At 34.8% G+C, this 17066-nt stretch overlaps 2 protein-coding genes and 1 long non-coding RNA gene across 3 annotated transcripts; 1 reads left to right on the plus strand and 2 right to left on the minus strand.

The window, feature by feature from the left end:
- Window positions 1-830: 830 nt before the first annotated feature.
- On the plus strand, window positions 831-2780 carry LOC124455149 (poly(U)-binding-splicing factor rnp-6-like). Its single transcript, XM_047005870.1, has 5 exons — window positions 831-1087; window positions 1368-1459; window positions 1585-1669; window positions 2025-2071; window positions 2294-2780. Exons 1-5 carry the CDS (start codon window positions 941-943, stop codon window positions 2508-2510), a joined length of 588 nt encoding a protein of 195 aa, XP_046861826.1. The 5' UTR covers window positions 831-940; the 3' UTR covers window positions 2511-2780.
- A 6896-nt stretch (window positions 2781-9676) lies between these two features.
- On the minus strand, window positions 9677-11758 carry LOC124455253 (ATP-dependent RNA helicase DEAH12, chloroplastic-like). The gene is made up of 2 exons (XM_047005943.1): window positions 11384-11758; window positions 9677-10818 (listed from the first exon to the last, which is right to left on the minus strand). Exons 1-2 carry the CDS (start codon window positions 11756-11758, stop codon window positions 9877-9879), a joined length of 1317 nt encoding a protein of 438 aa, XP_046861899.1. The 3' UTR covers window positions 9677-9876.
- Window positions 11759-13500: 1742 nt separating this feature from the next.
- Window positions 13501-14865, minus strand: LOC124455165. The gene is made up of 2 exons (XR_006951738.1): window positions 14691-14865; window positions 13501-13557 (listed from the first exon to the last, which is right to left on the minus strand). It is a non-coding gene; the product is annotated as an uncharacterized LOC124455165 (long non-coding RNA).
- Window positions 14866-17066: the final 2201 nt, after the last annotated feature.

Here is a 17066-nt window from a genome sequence, read left to right on the forward strand (position 1 = left end):
TATATAATGAAAAAAGTTTGAAGATCAATTTCTAAATAAATTGTACCTCGATCAAAAATTATTCACATCCCTGCGTTGTCAATACAGTTTTCCATTTCATGGCAATATCACTAATGTCAGTTTCTGAATAAGGACTCTTCCATAGCAAGGCCGTGTGCCTGTGACGTAGTAATGAGGAAACTCGCATCTTATTGGAGTATCTGGATGACGATGAATCGCAGATGAAACCTTCGTAAAATAGAATCGACAACTTTTTTTAGTTTCTAGAAAAAAGGAAAACGTCATGTCAGTTCAATAAATACATGCAAAGTGAAGAATAAGCAACGTTTATTCTTCACTTAGCAAGCCATGTTTACTAAGCAACAAAAACAAGATCACTATATAATTCTGAACTTTAAGATCGTTGACGCTTTTCATAAAGTTTGCGGGCTCACTAAATGGATAGCGCAAACCATATATGGGCGCAGCACCATTGCCACACCCAGTGCTGGGGGACCAAGTTGTCATTTTAATAGTAGGACATCTTTGAGGGGTATGCAAATTGTGCAACCTATTTTGGTTACGGCAAGAATTTGGATTTATTTCTGTGTTGCATTGCAAAAATTATGGATAAAATTGCTTGTTTAAAAAATCTAAATACTAGCTAGGGAATATTTATTTTAAGCCCACTAGTAAGAAATTCTATTCTTTTTTCTTGATTATAAAATGATAAATAATAGAAGAATATAATCATTGCTGACGAAATTTTCTTTTTTTCTCTGTAGATTTATTTCATCCATTGTAAATGAAGTAATGGAAAAATTAACTGGTCATTTCATTTTACAAACGCAGGCTCGTAATTTCGCACGTGTACTCACTGTACTGTTCACAGGAAAACAAGAATGAAAGTCAAGAGGAAAACAAAAATGTTTTTTGGATAGTGAACGTATAATAACTAAAAATGTCCGTTGGAAATGTTGATCATGACTCTAAATTTGTAAAAAACGACGAAAATTCACGTTATCAAGAAAGAAATGAGTGGGAACGAAAACCATATCAGATAACATACGAAGTGTTTGTTGGCCGAATTCCTGGCGAGTGGACTTCGGTATGTAATTGTATTATTTAGTGCATAATGATTGTTGTTTTATGTGAATATGAGGTGAATGTCGAATTAATTGATTTATTTATTAATATACATTCACATATATTCAAAAACACATGCATCCAAACATAAATATAATTCTAGTTGAGACTTAAAGTTAAATAAAGAATGAAAAAGGGACATAGATGTTGTATTTTTGAAGGAAATGCCCAAGTTATTATTTTGTTTGAAAGCAAGATTGTCAGGTTTATTCTTGCACAAGTTTGTATTTATTTTGATGCAGGACAAGTTGAGAGAAATTTTTGAACCATATGGAGAAATCAAATCAATTGACTTAAGACCAGGAGTAGAATCATTCCATGGATACCAGTATGCGTGAGTGTAGTGTCTCAAGATATTGTTTTATCAACTATTGGAACTATTTTAGATAGTTTTGTTGTATAAGAAATTATTCTCGATGTCTTTCATTCTCTTACTTATTAATTGTGTGCACACTGCAGGTTTGTTCGATTTCCTAAAGAAGAAATGGCTAAATCAGCAGTAGACTCGCTTTCATGTAACCCAATTGAAAATGTAAATTTACAGGTGTGTAAAATGTATCTTTACTTAAATATAATTTTCATTTGAAATCATTCATTCTCATTTTATTAAATTTGGAATCATTGGCTTTATATTGATGTAAATAAATTTTTTTTTAAACTGCAATCAGACACAGGAATTACAATATTCTTTAATGTTATTACTAAAAAAAGGTTTTTTTATATGTCATTTGGCTGTTGTTTTTCTTGCTTTTTACACTTTGTACAAAGTAATGTTACTATCAGACACAAAGTAACTTCAAGATAGTTTTTATTTTATCAAATCCAATACAGTGATATGTACTTGAATGCTGTAGGCAATTCATGATTTCAAGACTTTTATTTGATTGTTTGAATTTTAGATAAGTCTTGGTCAAATGAGAAATTGCAACAAGGATTATAAGAAACGGTTTGTGATTGCATAGTCTTTCATGGAAATCATTCTCAACATTTGCATTTTTTATTGATGATATTTTTGCTGATGTTCTAGCTGATGTGCATTTCCAGATATTTGGTTTACTGTTTAAGCAATTGCATTGTGACTGTGTTCTTCATTTGCTATACATAATAATTAATTATCCAGTCAAAAATCACATGGGTCAGGTTAAAGTCTTTATTTTATATGTTTTAGGCAAGGCTTTTCAGACTTAAGTCACCATAGCAAAAAGACATTTTTTCAACAAAAGCGACCCAAAAATGAGTATAGACGTGGCCAAGGCCAACAGAATTATGCTCAAAATGAACAAATGGATTATGGTGGTAGCCACGGGCCTTTAACATCACCATCACAGAAATATGAGCGCTTCAGAAGTCATGAAATTATTGTAAGAGGACAAAAAAATAATTGAATTTACCATCTCTACTCTAAAATATGAACTGATGACATTTTTCTGTGTAGGCTGAACAATAGAGAATAATGAATGAACAATAGAGAATGAAATCTTTATACTACCTAAAACAGTTGCAACACACTAGGAGTAGGAGCTAAACCACCTAATAATTTTGAAATCAAACCTTGCACCAGATACCACAAATGTCATCTATACTATGATGTAACTGTCATGTCAAAGAATGGCTATTTGACCGACTTCTATTCTATACTTTTTTCAACCTTTAAACAATTTGTACTTTTTGTACTGGTTAGGATGTTCTGGGAAGTCTTGTGCCTTGGGATGAGCAGTGTGCGAATTAACGGTGTGCAATGTGCAATTTGCACATCGTTTTAGCTAAAATGAAAACAATTGCACATCACTTTTTCAAACGATGTGCAAAAATCTGCGGTTGTAACGAAAAACACTGTTGTAAATCATGAATTTGTTCACGTTTAAAAATATTAATTTAGCAATTAGTGCTATATAATAAATAACGTAATTATCGATTTGATTATGTCTCTAAAGAAACACTTTTATCAAAAAAATTGCACATTGTTTTTCTGAACTAATTTGCACACTGATGAGCCTCTCTTAGTGATGAATGAACAACAGAGAACAAGAACAGTCTTTACACTACCTAAAATATAAACTAAGGTAACATGTGTCAGTGTAGGTGGTGATGAATGAACAACAGAGAACAAGAACAGTCTTTACACTACCTAAAATATAAACTAAGGTAACATGTGTCAGTGTAGGTGGTGATGAATGAACAACAGAGAACAAGAACAGTCTTTACACTACCTAAAATATAAACTAAGATAACGTGTGTCAGTGTAGGTTGTGATGAATGAACAACAGAGAACGAAGATAATCTTTACACTACCTAAAATATAAACTAAGATAACGTGTGTCAATGTATTTAGTGATGAATGAACAACAGAGAACGAAAACAGTCTTTACACTACCTAAAATATAAACTAAGATAACATGTGTCAGTGTAGGTAATGATGAATGACCAACAGAGAACGAGAACAGTCTTTACACTACCTAAAATATAAACTAAGATAACATGTGTCAGTATAGGTAATGATGAATGACCAACAGAGAACAAGAACAGTCTTTACACTTCCTAATATATAAACTAAGATAACATGTGTCAGTGTAGGTAATGATGAATGACCAACAGAGAACAAGAACAGTCTTTACACTTCCTAAAATATAAACTAAGATAACATGTGTCAGTGTAGGTGGTGATGAATGACCAACAGAGAACAAGAACAGTCTTTACACTACCTAAAATATAAACTAAGATAACATGTGTCAGTGTAGGTAATGATGAATGACCAACAGACAACAAGAACAGTCTTTACACTACCTAAAATATAAACTAAGATAACGTGTGTCAGTGTAGGTAATAATGAATGAACAACAGAGAACGAAAACAGTCTTTACACTACCTAAAATATAAACTAAGGTAACATGTGTCAGTGTAGGTGGTGATGAATGAACAACAGAGAACAAGAACAGTCTTTACACTACCTAAAATATAAACTAAGATAACGTGTGTCAGTGTTGGTTGTGATGAATGAACAACAGAGAACGAAGATTAGCGAGGACTTTCATAGATAAAAGTTGTCTTTGTCATACCATGAAAAGGAGAGTGAAAGAGTTCTGGCACATTGATTGAAAAAGTGATCCTGTATATATATTTCTCAACAAGAAATGTAGTTATGATTCTCATCTATACATACTAATTTCCTAATTTACTCTGTGTCCTTTGATAAAAGTTTATAATGTTGATTTAAAATAAAGAATATCTGAATTATTTTTGAAGTCATTCTTTATATAATCAATGCATGGAAACAGCCATTAAAGATGGTTTTGGGACATCAGTATGTAATAGAGACAAGATCCTCTGTTAGAAGTAAGTGAGCAAGCACTTTAATGCTTAGTGTAGGTTCTACAAAACCAAAAAAATGTTGTCCTTCTATATTTAAAAAGAGAAATTTCAGAATTCTACTCTTCCAAAGTAAAGAATGGACTTCACTTATCCTATGTGGAGTGACCTTGTAGAAAGAGTGGTCAAAACATTGAATCAAAGTAATTTTTGTGTTTAGTGAGTCTAATAGCCTGATAGCAATACTTTTAAAACTTTATTTTTGATCTTGCATCACTTAAAGTAGGTTAATCAGAAAAGCATGTACTTTATGGAATCTGTAACATAGCTGTAAGCTGCTAAATACGGTGGCCGGTACGGGTCACCAGAAAATAATTTAGAAAACATAACAAACAATAAGAAAACATCACTCAAAATCATACTACACATTTCAAAATACTCACTACACATTTCAAAATACTCGCTACACATTTCAAAATACTCACTACACATTTCAAAATACTCGCTACACATTTCAAAATACTCGCTACACATTTCAAAATACTCACTACACATTACAAAATACTCACTACACATTTCAAAATTCTCGCTACACATTTCAAAATTCTCGCAAACATTTCAAAATTCTCGCTACACATTTCAAAATACTCGCTACACATTCGTCCCAGTCTTACCCTGGTCTGGCCTGCCCACGGTCGTCATTAGTTTACATCTACGAAATTGACGTGATGGCAGAAAGCTAATATAAATATACGCTTCCGATATTACTAACAGTTCAGTTCGCGTAAGGATATTTTGATGATATTGTGGCGATATGTTTTCTATGCGGAATTCGGCACATAGACAAACATATCGCCACAATAGCATCAAAATATGCGATACGCGTACATGAACTATTAGTAATATTTCTTCCAGGGATTTCTTGGTCTTGTTTAGACAACACAACATGAGTGGTCAATCTACAGATTACATGTAATTGTATTTGTATTGGTGATATTCGACAATCATTAGTTTAACTAATGCACTTATTGACGTGACTGGTATTGAAGTTCTAAATTTATTGCGTTTACTCGAAATTACCGAACTTTTCATTTTCTTTGGCGTTTCTTGTGCAACAAATTATAGCACTATGTGTAAATTTCCTCTTTGGTTTCCTTGTTATTTTTGTAACGCATCACACAAGTACGTACGCGACACAGCGAATGCAAATTCATATACTCAATTTTTTGCTATTAAAGTACGGACATGTGTCGAAAGCCACTGCAAATACATTTGCTGGCGATATGTAGATCGTCTAATAATGTTGTTGCCCGACCAAGTCCAGCAAAACCCTGGAAGAATTTCTGATTAGAGTTGAGCCAATATTTTCATGCTATTATCCCAATGTCCCACTTTGTTTGCCTTGTGAAATGCGGAATTATATATTTGATATGCTTACTTTATGATGTCATGTCAGTTTCGTAGATGGAAACTAATGATGACCGTGGGCAGGCCAGACCAGGGTAAGACTGGGACGAATGTGTAGCGAGTATTTTGAAATGTGTAGCGAGTATTTTGAAATGTGTAGCGAGAATTTTGAAATGTGTAGCGAGAATTTTGAAATGTGTAGTGAGTATTTCGAAATGTGTAGTGGGTATTTTGAAATGTGTAGTGAGTATTTTGTAATGTGTAGTGAGTATTTTGAAATGTGTAGTGAGTATTTTGAAATGTGTAGCGAGTATTTTGAAATGTGTAGTGAGTATTTTGAAATGTGTAGTATGATTTTGAGTGATGTTTTCTTATTGTTTGTTATGTTTTCTAAATTATTTTCTGGTGACCCGTACCGGCCACCGTAGCTAAATGTTTGTTCTACAATTTTTACATTTATCTTAGGCCTATGCATAATGATGTGCCTATTTAAAAGCTTATTAACAAAAAATTCTTTAGTGGTAATGATCAATTTCTTACCAAGCTTTAGTGTTTAAGGAAAAATTTATGGAAAGATGCGTTGCTATCCTTCGAAAAGTGAAGTTGCGCACGATTTAACCATGAGTTCTTAACACTGACAAGATTTAGGTCTAAAACAGGCTTCTCCTATGTTGATACATAAGTGCAAAGGTGACAGTTTAGGTTTGCTTCCAAAATTTTCGACAGAATTCTTCATTTAAAACTTACATTTTACTTGGACTTTATTAAGAGTCTCGCCTTTTTGCCACCTTTCAAGATGGCGCCCGTAAATAAATTTGCCTCACCATGACAACGGCGTGAGGGAGTGAGGCAAGGAGACACCTTGTCACCAGTGATGTTTACAGCAGCGCTGGAAGAAATATTCAGTAGAATGGAAGTTGAAGTGGGAATTAACATCAATGGAGAGAGGATGAACAACCTGAGATTTGCAGATGATATCATCTTATTTGCTGAAAAGGAAGAACACCTCAGCAAACTTTGAACGATCTGAACGAAGAAGGGAGGAAAGATGGAATGAAAATGAACAAAAGAAGACAAAGATCATGTGCAATGAAATAGCAAAGAGAAAAAGGAGAAAAAGGAATATCGATTGATGGAGAACGGCTGAAAGAGGTTGAAGAGTACAAGTATTTGGGAAGACTACTGTGTCAAAAGGAAGATCATGGACACTGTCATACCAGCAATGACTTATGGAGCAGAGACGTGGGCACTTACCAACCATCAAAGAGAGAAACTGGCAATCACCCAAAGAAGTATGGAAAGATCAATGCTCGGTGTCACGAGGAGAGATAAGATCCGGAATGAAGACCTGAGAGCAAGAACAAAAGTGAAGGATGTCATCGAGAAAGTTAATAAAGCCAAAGGAAAGTGGGCAGGACATCTAGCCCGAATGAAAAATCATGAATGGGCAAAGAAAACAACCGAATGGACCCCGTGGGACAAGAAAAGAGGCAAGGGAAGACCAAAAAGGAGATGGAGAGATGACATCGAGCAGAGAGCGGGCAGCATGTGGACCCAGAGAGCCCAAGACCGTAAAGAGTGGAGAAAGATGTGGAGGCCATCCGCCAGCAGTGGCGTGACAGGCTGATGATGATGATGATGATGACAACGGCAGTTAGATCAAAGAGTTCCGCACAAAAAAAATGGCGACATTCAAAATTGAAGGAGTGAGGAATTTTGAAATTCAACCGCGAAATACTAAAAAACTGCAGCTTTTTAGAAGTAACAATAAAAAGAATATCAAACAGCAAGTGACTTTCTATCTATTTTGAAAATTTTGCGACCTTCCTTGAGGTGTCCAACGAAACTCATTTTTAAAGCATATTTTTGAGGCACAGATCACGGCCTATGTGAGGAGAGAAGGTGTTTGAAGATGTGTGAGTTTTTATCACTGGAAATGATAAAAATGACGCATTGTTTCGCCAATATAGCGACAATTACATGCCGCACAAGTAAATTGATGTACTACCCCGGATTTAAGATTAAAGGGAATTTAATCTTTAAAACTGAAAAGATTTTTAATTATGTAGGGCATAAAAATTAATTTGATTTCAAAAGGTACGCAGTATCGTTTGATCAATATAGTTAATCGCTTTTGAGTGATTTTAGAGAAATATCCTATATACGGAAGTTTAAAATATCGTATGGTGTTAGTATCATTAGTTGAGATAGACCGCCAAAGACTGCTCAAAGACTGCCAAAGACTGCCAATCGTTTGGAGTATTTCCCAAGTTTCTATGCTTTCCATTACCTGGAGTTTAAACCAAGACACATACGCTATACGTAAACGACTTCTGAGGTCTTCCATCATTAAACGCTTACGAGAAGTGCGCAAGTTAAACTATGACCGTACGAAGAAATCTAACGAATTAAAAAACATTATGAACTATCTGGATTGGACGATACTTAACAAATCTTTGAAAAGAGACGTAGACAAACAAGTTGACAAACAATTGCTGACCCACCGGAGAAAGCTGAAGAACTGACAATAAACGTTGTTCTGCCGTTTACTCACAAGGAAACCGTCACAAACTTATCCTCTCACCAACTCAAAGAGCATAAGTTAGAATTATTAAAGAATGGTCTAGGTTTTTCCATCAAACCTCCTAAAGTGAATCAAACTGACATACTTGCCACCTTTGAATGCATCCAAATGTGGATGACATTTTTGCATGTTTCACACAAAACAAGGATGCCGTCTTATTTTTCAACTTTTTAAACCTCAACACCCTAATATCAAATTTACTCCTGAATACGAATCTAACAACCAAATTTCATTTCTTGACATTTTGATCACCGAATTCCCAAACAAATGTCGGCTTGTAATAGTCGCTATATTGGCGAAACAATGCGTCATATTTCTACCAGGATGAATGAGCACATTTCCAGTGATAAAAACTCACACATCTTCAAACACTTTCTTTCCTCACATGACTGCAAATCACAATACACCAACAACTGCTTTACAATTATCGACACTGACAATTATTCTTCCACCCTCAGAATTAAAGAAGCCTTACACATTAACAAACTTAAACCCGATCTCAATAAGCAAGTTCCCCACGTAAATACCATTTTTAGTTTGTAAATACTTTTTTTCCTCATTTGTGTGTGTTGGTTGTGTCTTGTATTGACTTTCGAACACTTGATGCTGCATGAGAACCAGATGCACATCAGCAATGATAAAAATAATTTTTCAAAAACATCTGACGGAATTGAAAAATACGAGCCAGTCGGTATCAATAATTTGCCGAAGAAAATGTCCATACGTTGAAGTTAAAAATCAACAGAGTTGAGACATGTTTCCATGACTACTACTAATAAGTATGAGTAATAGCATAGTTTCTCGGAAGTCATGGACTCGTAAGTTTTTCAAAGACTTCAAATCTTGAAAAACTCATTCGTAAATGTTTTTTTTCCTAATTGCACTCAAAACCATGCTGTTGCCTTTTGTACATTTGGCAAATATCATAATCTACTAAAAGTACATTAGTGAAAGAGTTAAAAGTGAAAAAATAAATGTCCTCCCACTAAGTCAGTGAACAAGAAATTTATTGAGTAAAATTCAACGTCCCACATGAAAAGTTCATTCTCGTATTATTCCCCCCCTCCCCCACTTTTAAAGTAGCTCCGCAATCACTGGTATGTGGTCAAGTCAAACTATAGAGTCAGACGAAAATGTAGTTGAGCCTTATTTGGGGTCGGACATGCCGTTTGACTAAACGAAACTCACCGTTTCCCTCGGGAGCATGCATTAAGTGTATATTCAGCTATGTTGTTAAGAAAAATTTTCAATGAATAACATAGAAAGAGTGAAATATATTTTATGTGCACAAAAATATTGCTAAACTATCTATTACTAAGTCTACACTGCCCTTAGTTCAAATAAAGTTTGCGTTTAAGCATACACGTAATTAAAATTAAGCAATAATTTATAAACAAATGCTTGGACTGACTAATGCCGGCCCAAGTTCAAACTGTCCAAACTTTGACATGTCATTAATCTTTACTAGCTTCGTATTCTTCGCATGTACTAAACATCTCATGAGCAGAATCACCACATTTCCTGCACAAACGAAAATTACAAGCAGGACATAAAAACACACTTGGACTTTCGCTTACTTCGTAGATCCACGAGCAATCAATGGTAGGGCATGATTTGAAGTTAGGATTGTCGATCAAGAAACATTCCAGAGATACCTTGCATAACTTTCCAATATCTTCTGTTTTTAATATGGCAATGTAATCGTCTTTGACCACGCTGGAAGTGCAATTCTCTTTGAGACACTGAAGAGGGAATTTGTTTTTCGTTCTCCCAGAACTTAACACGTCATAAATATAATATGTTATACAAATTAAACAATAGCTATGTTTGCAGTGTGTGAGGGTAAAGCTGGTTTCAACGTTTGCCAAACATATAGGACAACAAGTTTCAGGAATTGAAAATTTTTTGGAATTATTTGACATAGAGTCAAAATACTTTGCCAGTTTTCTCTGCATGTTGAGAATGGAAAGTTTGCTACCGCTAAATACAAGTTTTCGTCGTTGTACGTCTAGCGATGCCACACAATTCTCGTCTTCAATAAGTTTGAAAAAATCATTTCCAAACTGCTTTAATATTTTTCTGATGGTACCCACAGGTCGCTCGGAAATGCTTAAGTCAACTTCGACCACGTCTGTTTCACGATTGCTGTCAAATTCTTCGATTAATTTCATAATCATTTCAGTGCAAGTGCGAAGTTGCGAAGTGGGAAAACCAGTAATCTGAATTCGTCGACCATAATCACAGCTGTAAATGCTGACTTTGTTTTTCTTCTCAATAAACGCGAGTCTTTTGCGACCAAGACCGGAGAAAAAATAACGGGCTGTGACCGGATCATCGATTATTATAACCTCTGGTTTCATCAACTCAAAGGTATTTCGCTTGGCAGCTGGAGCAATCTACAAAAAAAAACAAGAATTTTGACTAAAGCTTAATAGGAAACTGATCATATGCTCTAATTAGTAATCATTGTAACGCTAACTTGTACTTCAGAAAACTGTTGCATTTTGTACTAAGCATTGCGACTGGGGATCCAATGATAGTGCAAGTCACAAAAAACTACTATACTTATGACTTGCAGTTTGAATCAACCATAAAATGTTTCATACATTTATTTCATTTCATTTTCCCTAGCCCATTTAATTTTGATTCGTGTATCGCGAGGTAAATATTCATTGACTTCATGACCAATCAATACATTTCTATAGTAAAACCTATCTACATAACTGTTGTCTTGTTTCCACGGTTAAGTGATTTCTTTGGATGTATAAATAAACAAACAACTTACATAATTTACTTTTAGAAATGTACGGGAAACTGACATGGTAACGATATTTCTAATGCTATGACTGAAGGAATGCATTAACCCACATCTGTTTTACTGAAAGTAGTCAAGACCAGATGACTCATCTTACCCTTCATAAGAAGGTTTCTTTTTTCGACAGTTAATTCAGTATCTCATACCTCATAGAGTCTGGCCAAAAAATCCGACGTTCTGTTTACTTCAGACACAAACGTTTGCGCACTGTCCATGTTCACAAATACAACAAAAGCTTCGACTTTTTTGTTGTTTATAGTCCGGATACTTTGCAACTTTGCGGATGAATAATTCATTAGCAACTTCGTCAGTTTCGTTTTCTCCTTTTCGACGTTGAAATGACACAATGGCTTTGGTGGGATTCTTATTTTAGTCACTCCCTCCAAAAGTGTAGGGCCACAACATTTCTTTAAAATTTCTCTCACCGTTCTCTTGTTGGCGTTTTCAATAATAGGAAGACATATATCACCAACGTCCGTCCTTTTCGATGCTCCCGAAGACCCTGAAAGCGGTGGTCTCATATTTTGCACTAAGCTCTTTAATATTTTCTGCAGAATGTCTTCATTTTCACATTTGACGAATGCAAACCTTTGGGCAGGAAGCGGAAACCAGCTCACAATAACAGTTGAACGCACAGAGGACGCAGAATAGCTGTGGGAGGGGAGCACTCAGCATGAGTAGGTTCTAAGCAAAGACCTTTAACGTTTTGACCAGCAAAATCTTCAGAACCTATGTAATCTTTCAGTGGCTGGATGAACACACTAGCCTTCTTGGCTTCCTTACTGCTACAATATGTAACAGTTCCCCAGTGATAAAAAGTATTATCATTGGACGGTCTGTGATAGCAACATGTGTTAAGAACTTTACCATAGTTTTTGAGAGTTGCAATTAATTTCTGGGCATCCACCTACATAAAATGTAAGAGTTGGTAAAACTTTGGAAAATAGTAAAAATAAATTAGCTTAAACCTCAAATTTGGCGTCAAAAAGACCAAGTATTTTTAATCCCTAAACACCTTCACATATTTATATGAATGGTACTAACTTCAAAAAATGATAAAAACAAACCCCTGCATTAAGATCAACTTTTCTCAAAAACACATCAAACTTGCAGCAGGCTTCTGGTTGAAGGATGGATTCCGTTCGTAAGGCATTGGACAGAAGCAATTTTATTCCTCCTACGTTGAAAACGGAGACTTCAAAATGATCCAGATACTGATTACGCTTCACGTAATTAACATCATTTCCACTGACACCATAAACATGACCAGGATAAGCGTTTCTAATTTCAGCATGCGTAGTGTCCACTCTTTTTCCGTTCGAGACTGGTTCCTTAACGCTTTTAGCACGCGATTTTTTGCATCCAATAGTATCGTTAGCATGTTTGGTACGCTGTCGATTAACGGGAGATTTTGAGGCAAACGGCATATCAACATAACCAGAAACTTCTGAAAGCCAGTCAAATTCAATCGGAGTGACGTTTTCCATGAACACTGTCTTACTATTTTTGTATAGTTTTTGGTACATCACATATTTGGGCTCATCACCAAGCAAAGATAACACAGATGAAGGGTGAATCTTTACGTTAACTTTTGACACATATGTAATATAGTCACCATCTTTATTATCACACAGCAGTTCTCGGGATATCCTGCCAGTAAACTTTTACACAGCGATTTACGTACATCATCAGTGGTGACTTCAAACTGAAGATTAGGTCGTTTGACCAATAGAGCGTTCTTAATTTCTTTAAAACATTCACTGACAGAGCGAAGTAGCTTTGTATCTAAAGCATTCTGTTTGCAGAACAAAATCTTCTTTTTTTCGTGTCAAAGCCATCCACTTCTTAAAAATATTCACTGCACTCACAAGGTCACCACTGCTAAAACAAAATTGTTTTTTGAAAAGCACAGTCCTCATTCCCATGAACCGTACCTCTGCAAAACACATTATGACCACGATAAAATAAAGCAGCCGCAATGACAGCGTCATCTCCACATCCTCGTTCCAGTCCCTCAAGCAATGCCTTCGACAATCTTGGTTCAGTAGGTAGTTGAAGTATTTCATTGCCAATATCAGTCAAAGTTCCATAACCGTCAATAGTACCTAATGATTTTAGGTTTTTCAAAGCCATCTCAAGTGATTCTGGAGGAGGACTTTCAACAAAGTCGAAACTTTCAACATTTTCACGCCAAAACTTAGCAATTGAAGCACAGCAAACTCAAGATTCACATTCGAAATTCCTGGTGTTGAGCTTTTTTCCATTTTGTTGTAATCATATTTTGTGAAGAGGCAGTAGCATTTACCTGGACCAGTCAGACCTAAAAAGGGGAACCTCAATCAAATTTCTTTTGAAAGAGTAATTCATGAATGAGGTAATTCTACTGATTATCTTCGACAGCTTTTCTCAATACATGCTAATGAAATGTATGAATTACGAAATAACAATCGCGTTCTCAAGTTGCCTAAACGAAAAATAAATGCCTTAAAACGTAGCTTTGCATATAGCAGAAACTTGGAATAGTCAATTGAAGACAAAAGAAAATATCAATTGCATGCATAAACTTTATAGATTTAATATTTTATTTGTAAGTAGCTTATAGTTTTTTCATTATACATAGACATAGTATCCTTTTTAATTTTTTTTTATCACACGGCTATCTGAAAATCAACCTTTTTATTTTTTATAGGTAGTTGTATTTTAGGATCCAGCGTGTTTAAAAAAGTGTAAATAATACTAAAAATAATAATAATAATGCTCCAATCTGGATAGAAAAAAACATAAACATTCCTTCATTCTACAAGATAGGTGACAAAGAATTACATGAGTTTGTAGAACTTTGCTCCTATATAAGGCTTGGTATGTATGTCCATTTCAATGTGAAGTGAAAATTCATATCAGAAAACAAATATGCAGTTCTAAACCATTAGTCTCTAGGAAACACTTTACACATTATTTGGAATATGTTCATTAAAGTTAATTAGAAAGCAAAGTCATATTCATGTTGTTGATTTCGATTTCAAGAATGCATTTTCTAACCGTTAACAATGTGAACAAAATGTCACATATTCATAACTATCCATCCAAGACTTTTTGGATGACAAGAACTTGTGGTGACAAGAACTAATCGGGCCGGGGGAAACAAACTATTGAATAACCAAAAATTAAGACACATTAAAAGCCAATATATCGCATTTGAATGGCATCTTGTCTAAATAAATTTTGCTCTATTTTGGGGAACTGTTCCACTTTCAAAATTGGTCATTAGAGTGAGGAGTATCGCTTCAGTTAGGTGAAGTAACAACGACAGCTTTCAACAACCCAAGGGTATCCAAATACTTATTAAAAAAGAACGACCCTAGATCTCCTTTAAATTAAAAGAGTTTCAACTATTTTGTCAAAGAGTTGGTAATAGCTTTAAATTACATTATAATTTATAGACAAACCATGTACCTGCCCTGCTAGCTCGTTGTTTGGCTGAATTCTGGTTTACAAGTTGTGCTTCTAATGTTGTCATGTTATTTAATGGATAAAAAGAGGCCTCCATCTTCATTCCTGAATCAATGACAATTTTTATACCAGGAACCACCATCCATGATTCTGCAATGTTTGTTGCAACAACAATCTTTCTTTTTTCCCTCCGGCGTTGTCTCAAATACCTTGAAGAAAATTTACTGGTAAGGGACTGCATAAATGCAAAGAAGTGGAAATGGTTAAAGAGTGAGAGAGTGTCAAGAAAGTATGTAGCATATGAAAAAGCAGCTAACAACAGAATAATTTAGTCACAAGGGTGTTGCTAGTAATTTAGAAGTGACTGGTAAATAGTAAACAATTGGGGATTAATCAATAAGTAAGCAGATTATTTGGGAACTTTGCTTAAGTAATAATTTGGTAAAGTGTAGTTGTACAAGTGCAATTTCAAATTGCTATACAGTTTATGAAAATTCTGCTGCTCTTTACCACACAGAATCGGGTAAAAAAAGCAAGTGGCAAAAATTGCACTCAGCGTTAAAAACAACTAATGTTATTATAAAACTTCAATGAATTTAAAATAAAGTTTAACCAGAACTTAAGTACATAATTTTGTAATTTTTAATCAAAAGATACTTTGCTTGCATCTCTGATTAAAATGGTCCCAAATCCTTTGAAAAATTTTGTGTTTTGCATGCATAAATACATGAAGATCAAGAAAAACACACACAAAATCATTGCTCATATCATAGAGAACTCTGAGGTCATAGACCTTAAATTTCTTTGTAGTTCCAAATTGAAATCAGGTAATGCATTAATGAATTAAAAAGTACTTGCAAGACTTTGCCGTGTCAACTGGTATTGAATTCGCATGCTTAGAGAAAGTTGCCATTATTTATAGACTACCATAATTACATAGAGCAAACTGCAAGGAGATGAAATTATCAAAAAACAAAATCAAGGCATTAGCGAATTTCAATAACACTGAATGTTTTCTGATCAGTTTCTTTTAGTCTTTATTAAATCATTTGCATGAAAGTGAATGGAGCATAGACACATACATAACATATACATATGCATTTTACCTTGGACTTTTGATCTAATTCAAGCTTGCCATAAAGAGGAAGAATAATATATTTGGCATCATCCAATGTCTCCTTCAATTTTTCACAGGTCTTTTCAATCTCATGAGGTTGAGCTAAAAACACCAAGATATCACCTCCTTCTCTAGATTGACAAACTTCAACAACTTTATCACAAACTGCATCAACATATCTAGGGAGCCTTTTTTCTGCATAAACAGTCTTGACAGGATATACTTTCCCTGGTACTGTTATTTTAGTGGAACCAGGAAAATAATCTTGAAAAACACAACTATTCTGCTGGGTTGATACAATAATAAGTTTTAGATGAGAAAAACACTGCAATGACTGCTTTAGCACTGCAAGAAGCATATCAACATCAACAGATCTTTCCTGAGCTTGGTCAATAATAATAACTGAGCATTGCTGAATAATTTCATCACCCTTGATTACCTCATTCAATAAATCCTTATGGGTGGCAAATTTTATTTTTGTTTTATCATTGACGCTAGAATTCACACAAATTTCATCACCAAGCTTACAAAGATATTTCATTTGAAACTTGCTTGGCTAAACCCAGAGCGGTAGATTTGTCAGGTTCGGTAACAAAAATTATCCCTTCTTTTGAATCCTCCTCAGCCAAATACTGAGCAAGCTGTGTACTTTTCTCTGATCCAGTTTCTCCGACAAGAACAACAACTTGAGTCGAGTGAACGGCTTCTGAAATCGTCGACCTCTTTGAATAGATCGGCAAACTAGCTTCAAATTTTCTAAATTCTCTTTCAACAACGATTTGATGAGACGTCACCAACTTTGAAATTTCATTACAAAAACCTTCAAATACCTTTTTATATTTTTTTTCAAATTCCTTGCGTTGCTCTATTAACTCTTGCTTTTTCTCCTGGGTTGCGTCGAAACGTTGTAAATCTTCGAATTTAGATTTCTTCTTTCGAGAATTTCTAGAAGATAACTGCTCAAGATCCTTTAATCTGTTCAAATTTCTTAAAAGTAACTGATAAGAGCGCCGTTGTAACGCTTCTACATGGTCCTGCAACTCTTTTTCGACAATTTCCCATTGTTTGTCAACTATATTTTCCGACCGCACAGAAATAACACTCATTGTCTATTAAGGATTAATGATATTTACTGCCACTAATTTTAAAAAATACAGATGTTTAACCAACAAATTATCAGAAAACGAAAAGCATGCTTCCGAGAATAAATGATAAATGTGGTCAGGGCATGGCAAGGTCATGTGAGGTGTAATATCCGCCAA

Source organism: Xenia sp. Carnegie-2017, unplaced genomic scaffold (assembly GCF_021976095.1).
Source record: "Xenia sp. Carnegie-2017 unplaced genomic scaffold, XeniaSp_v1 HiC_scaffold_30, whole genome shotgun sequence".
Classification (NCBI taxonomy): domain Eukaryota; kingdom Metazoa; phylum Cnidaria; class Anthozoa; order Malacalcyonacea; family Xeniidae; genus Xenia; species Xenia sp. Carnegie-2017.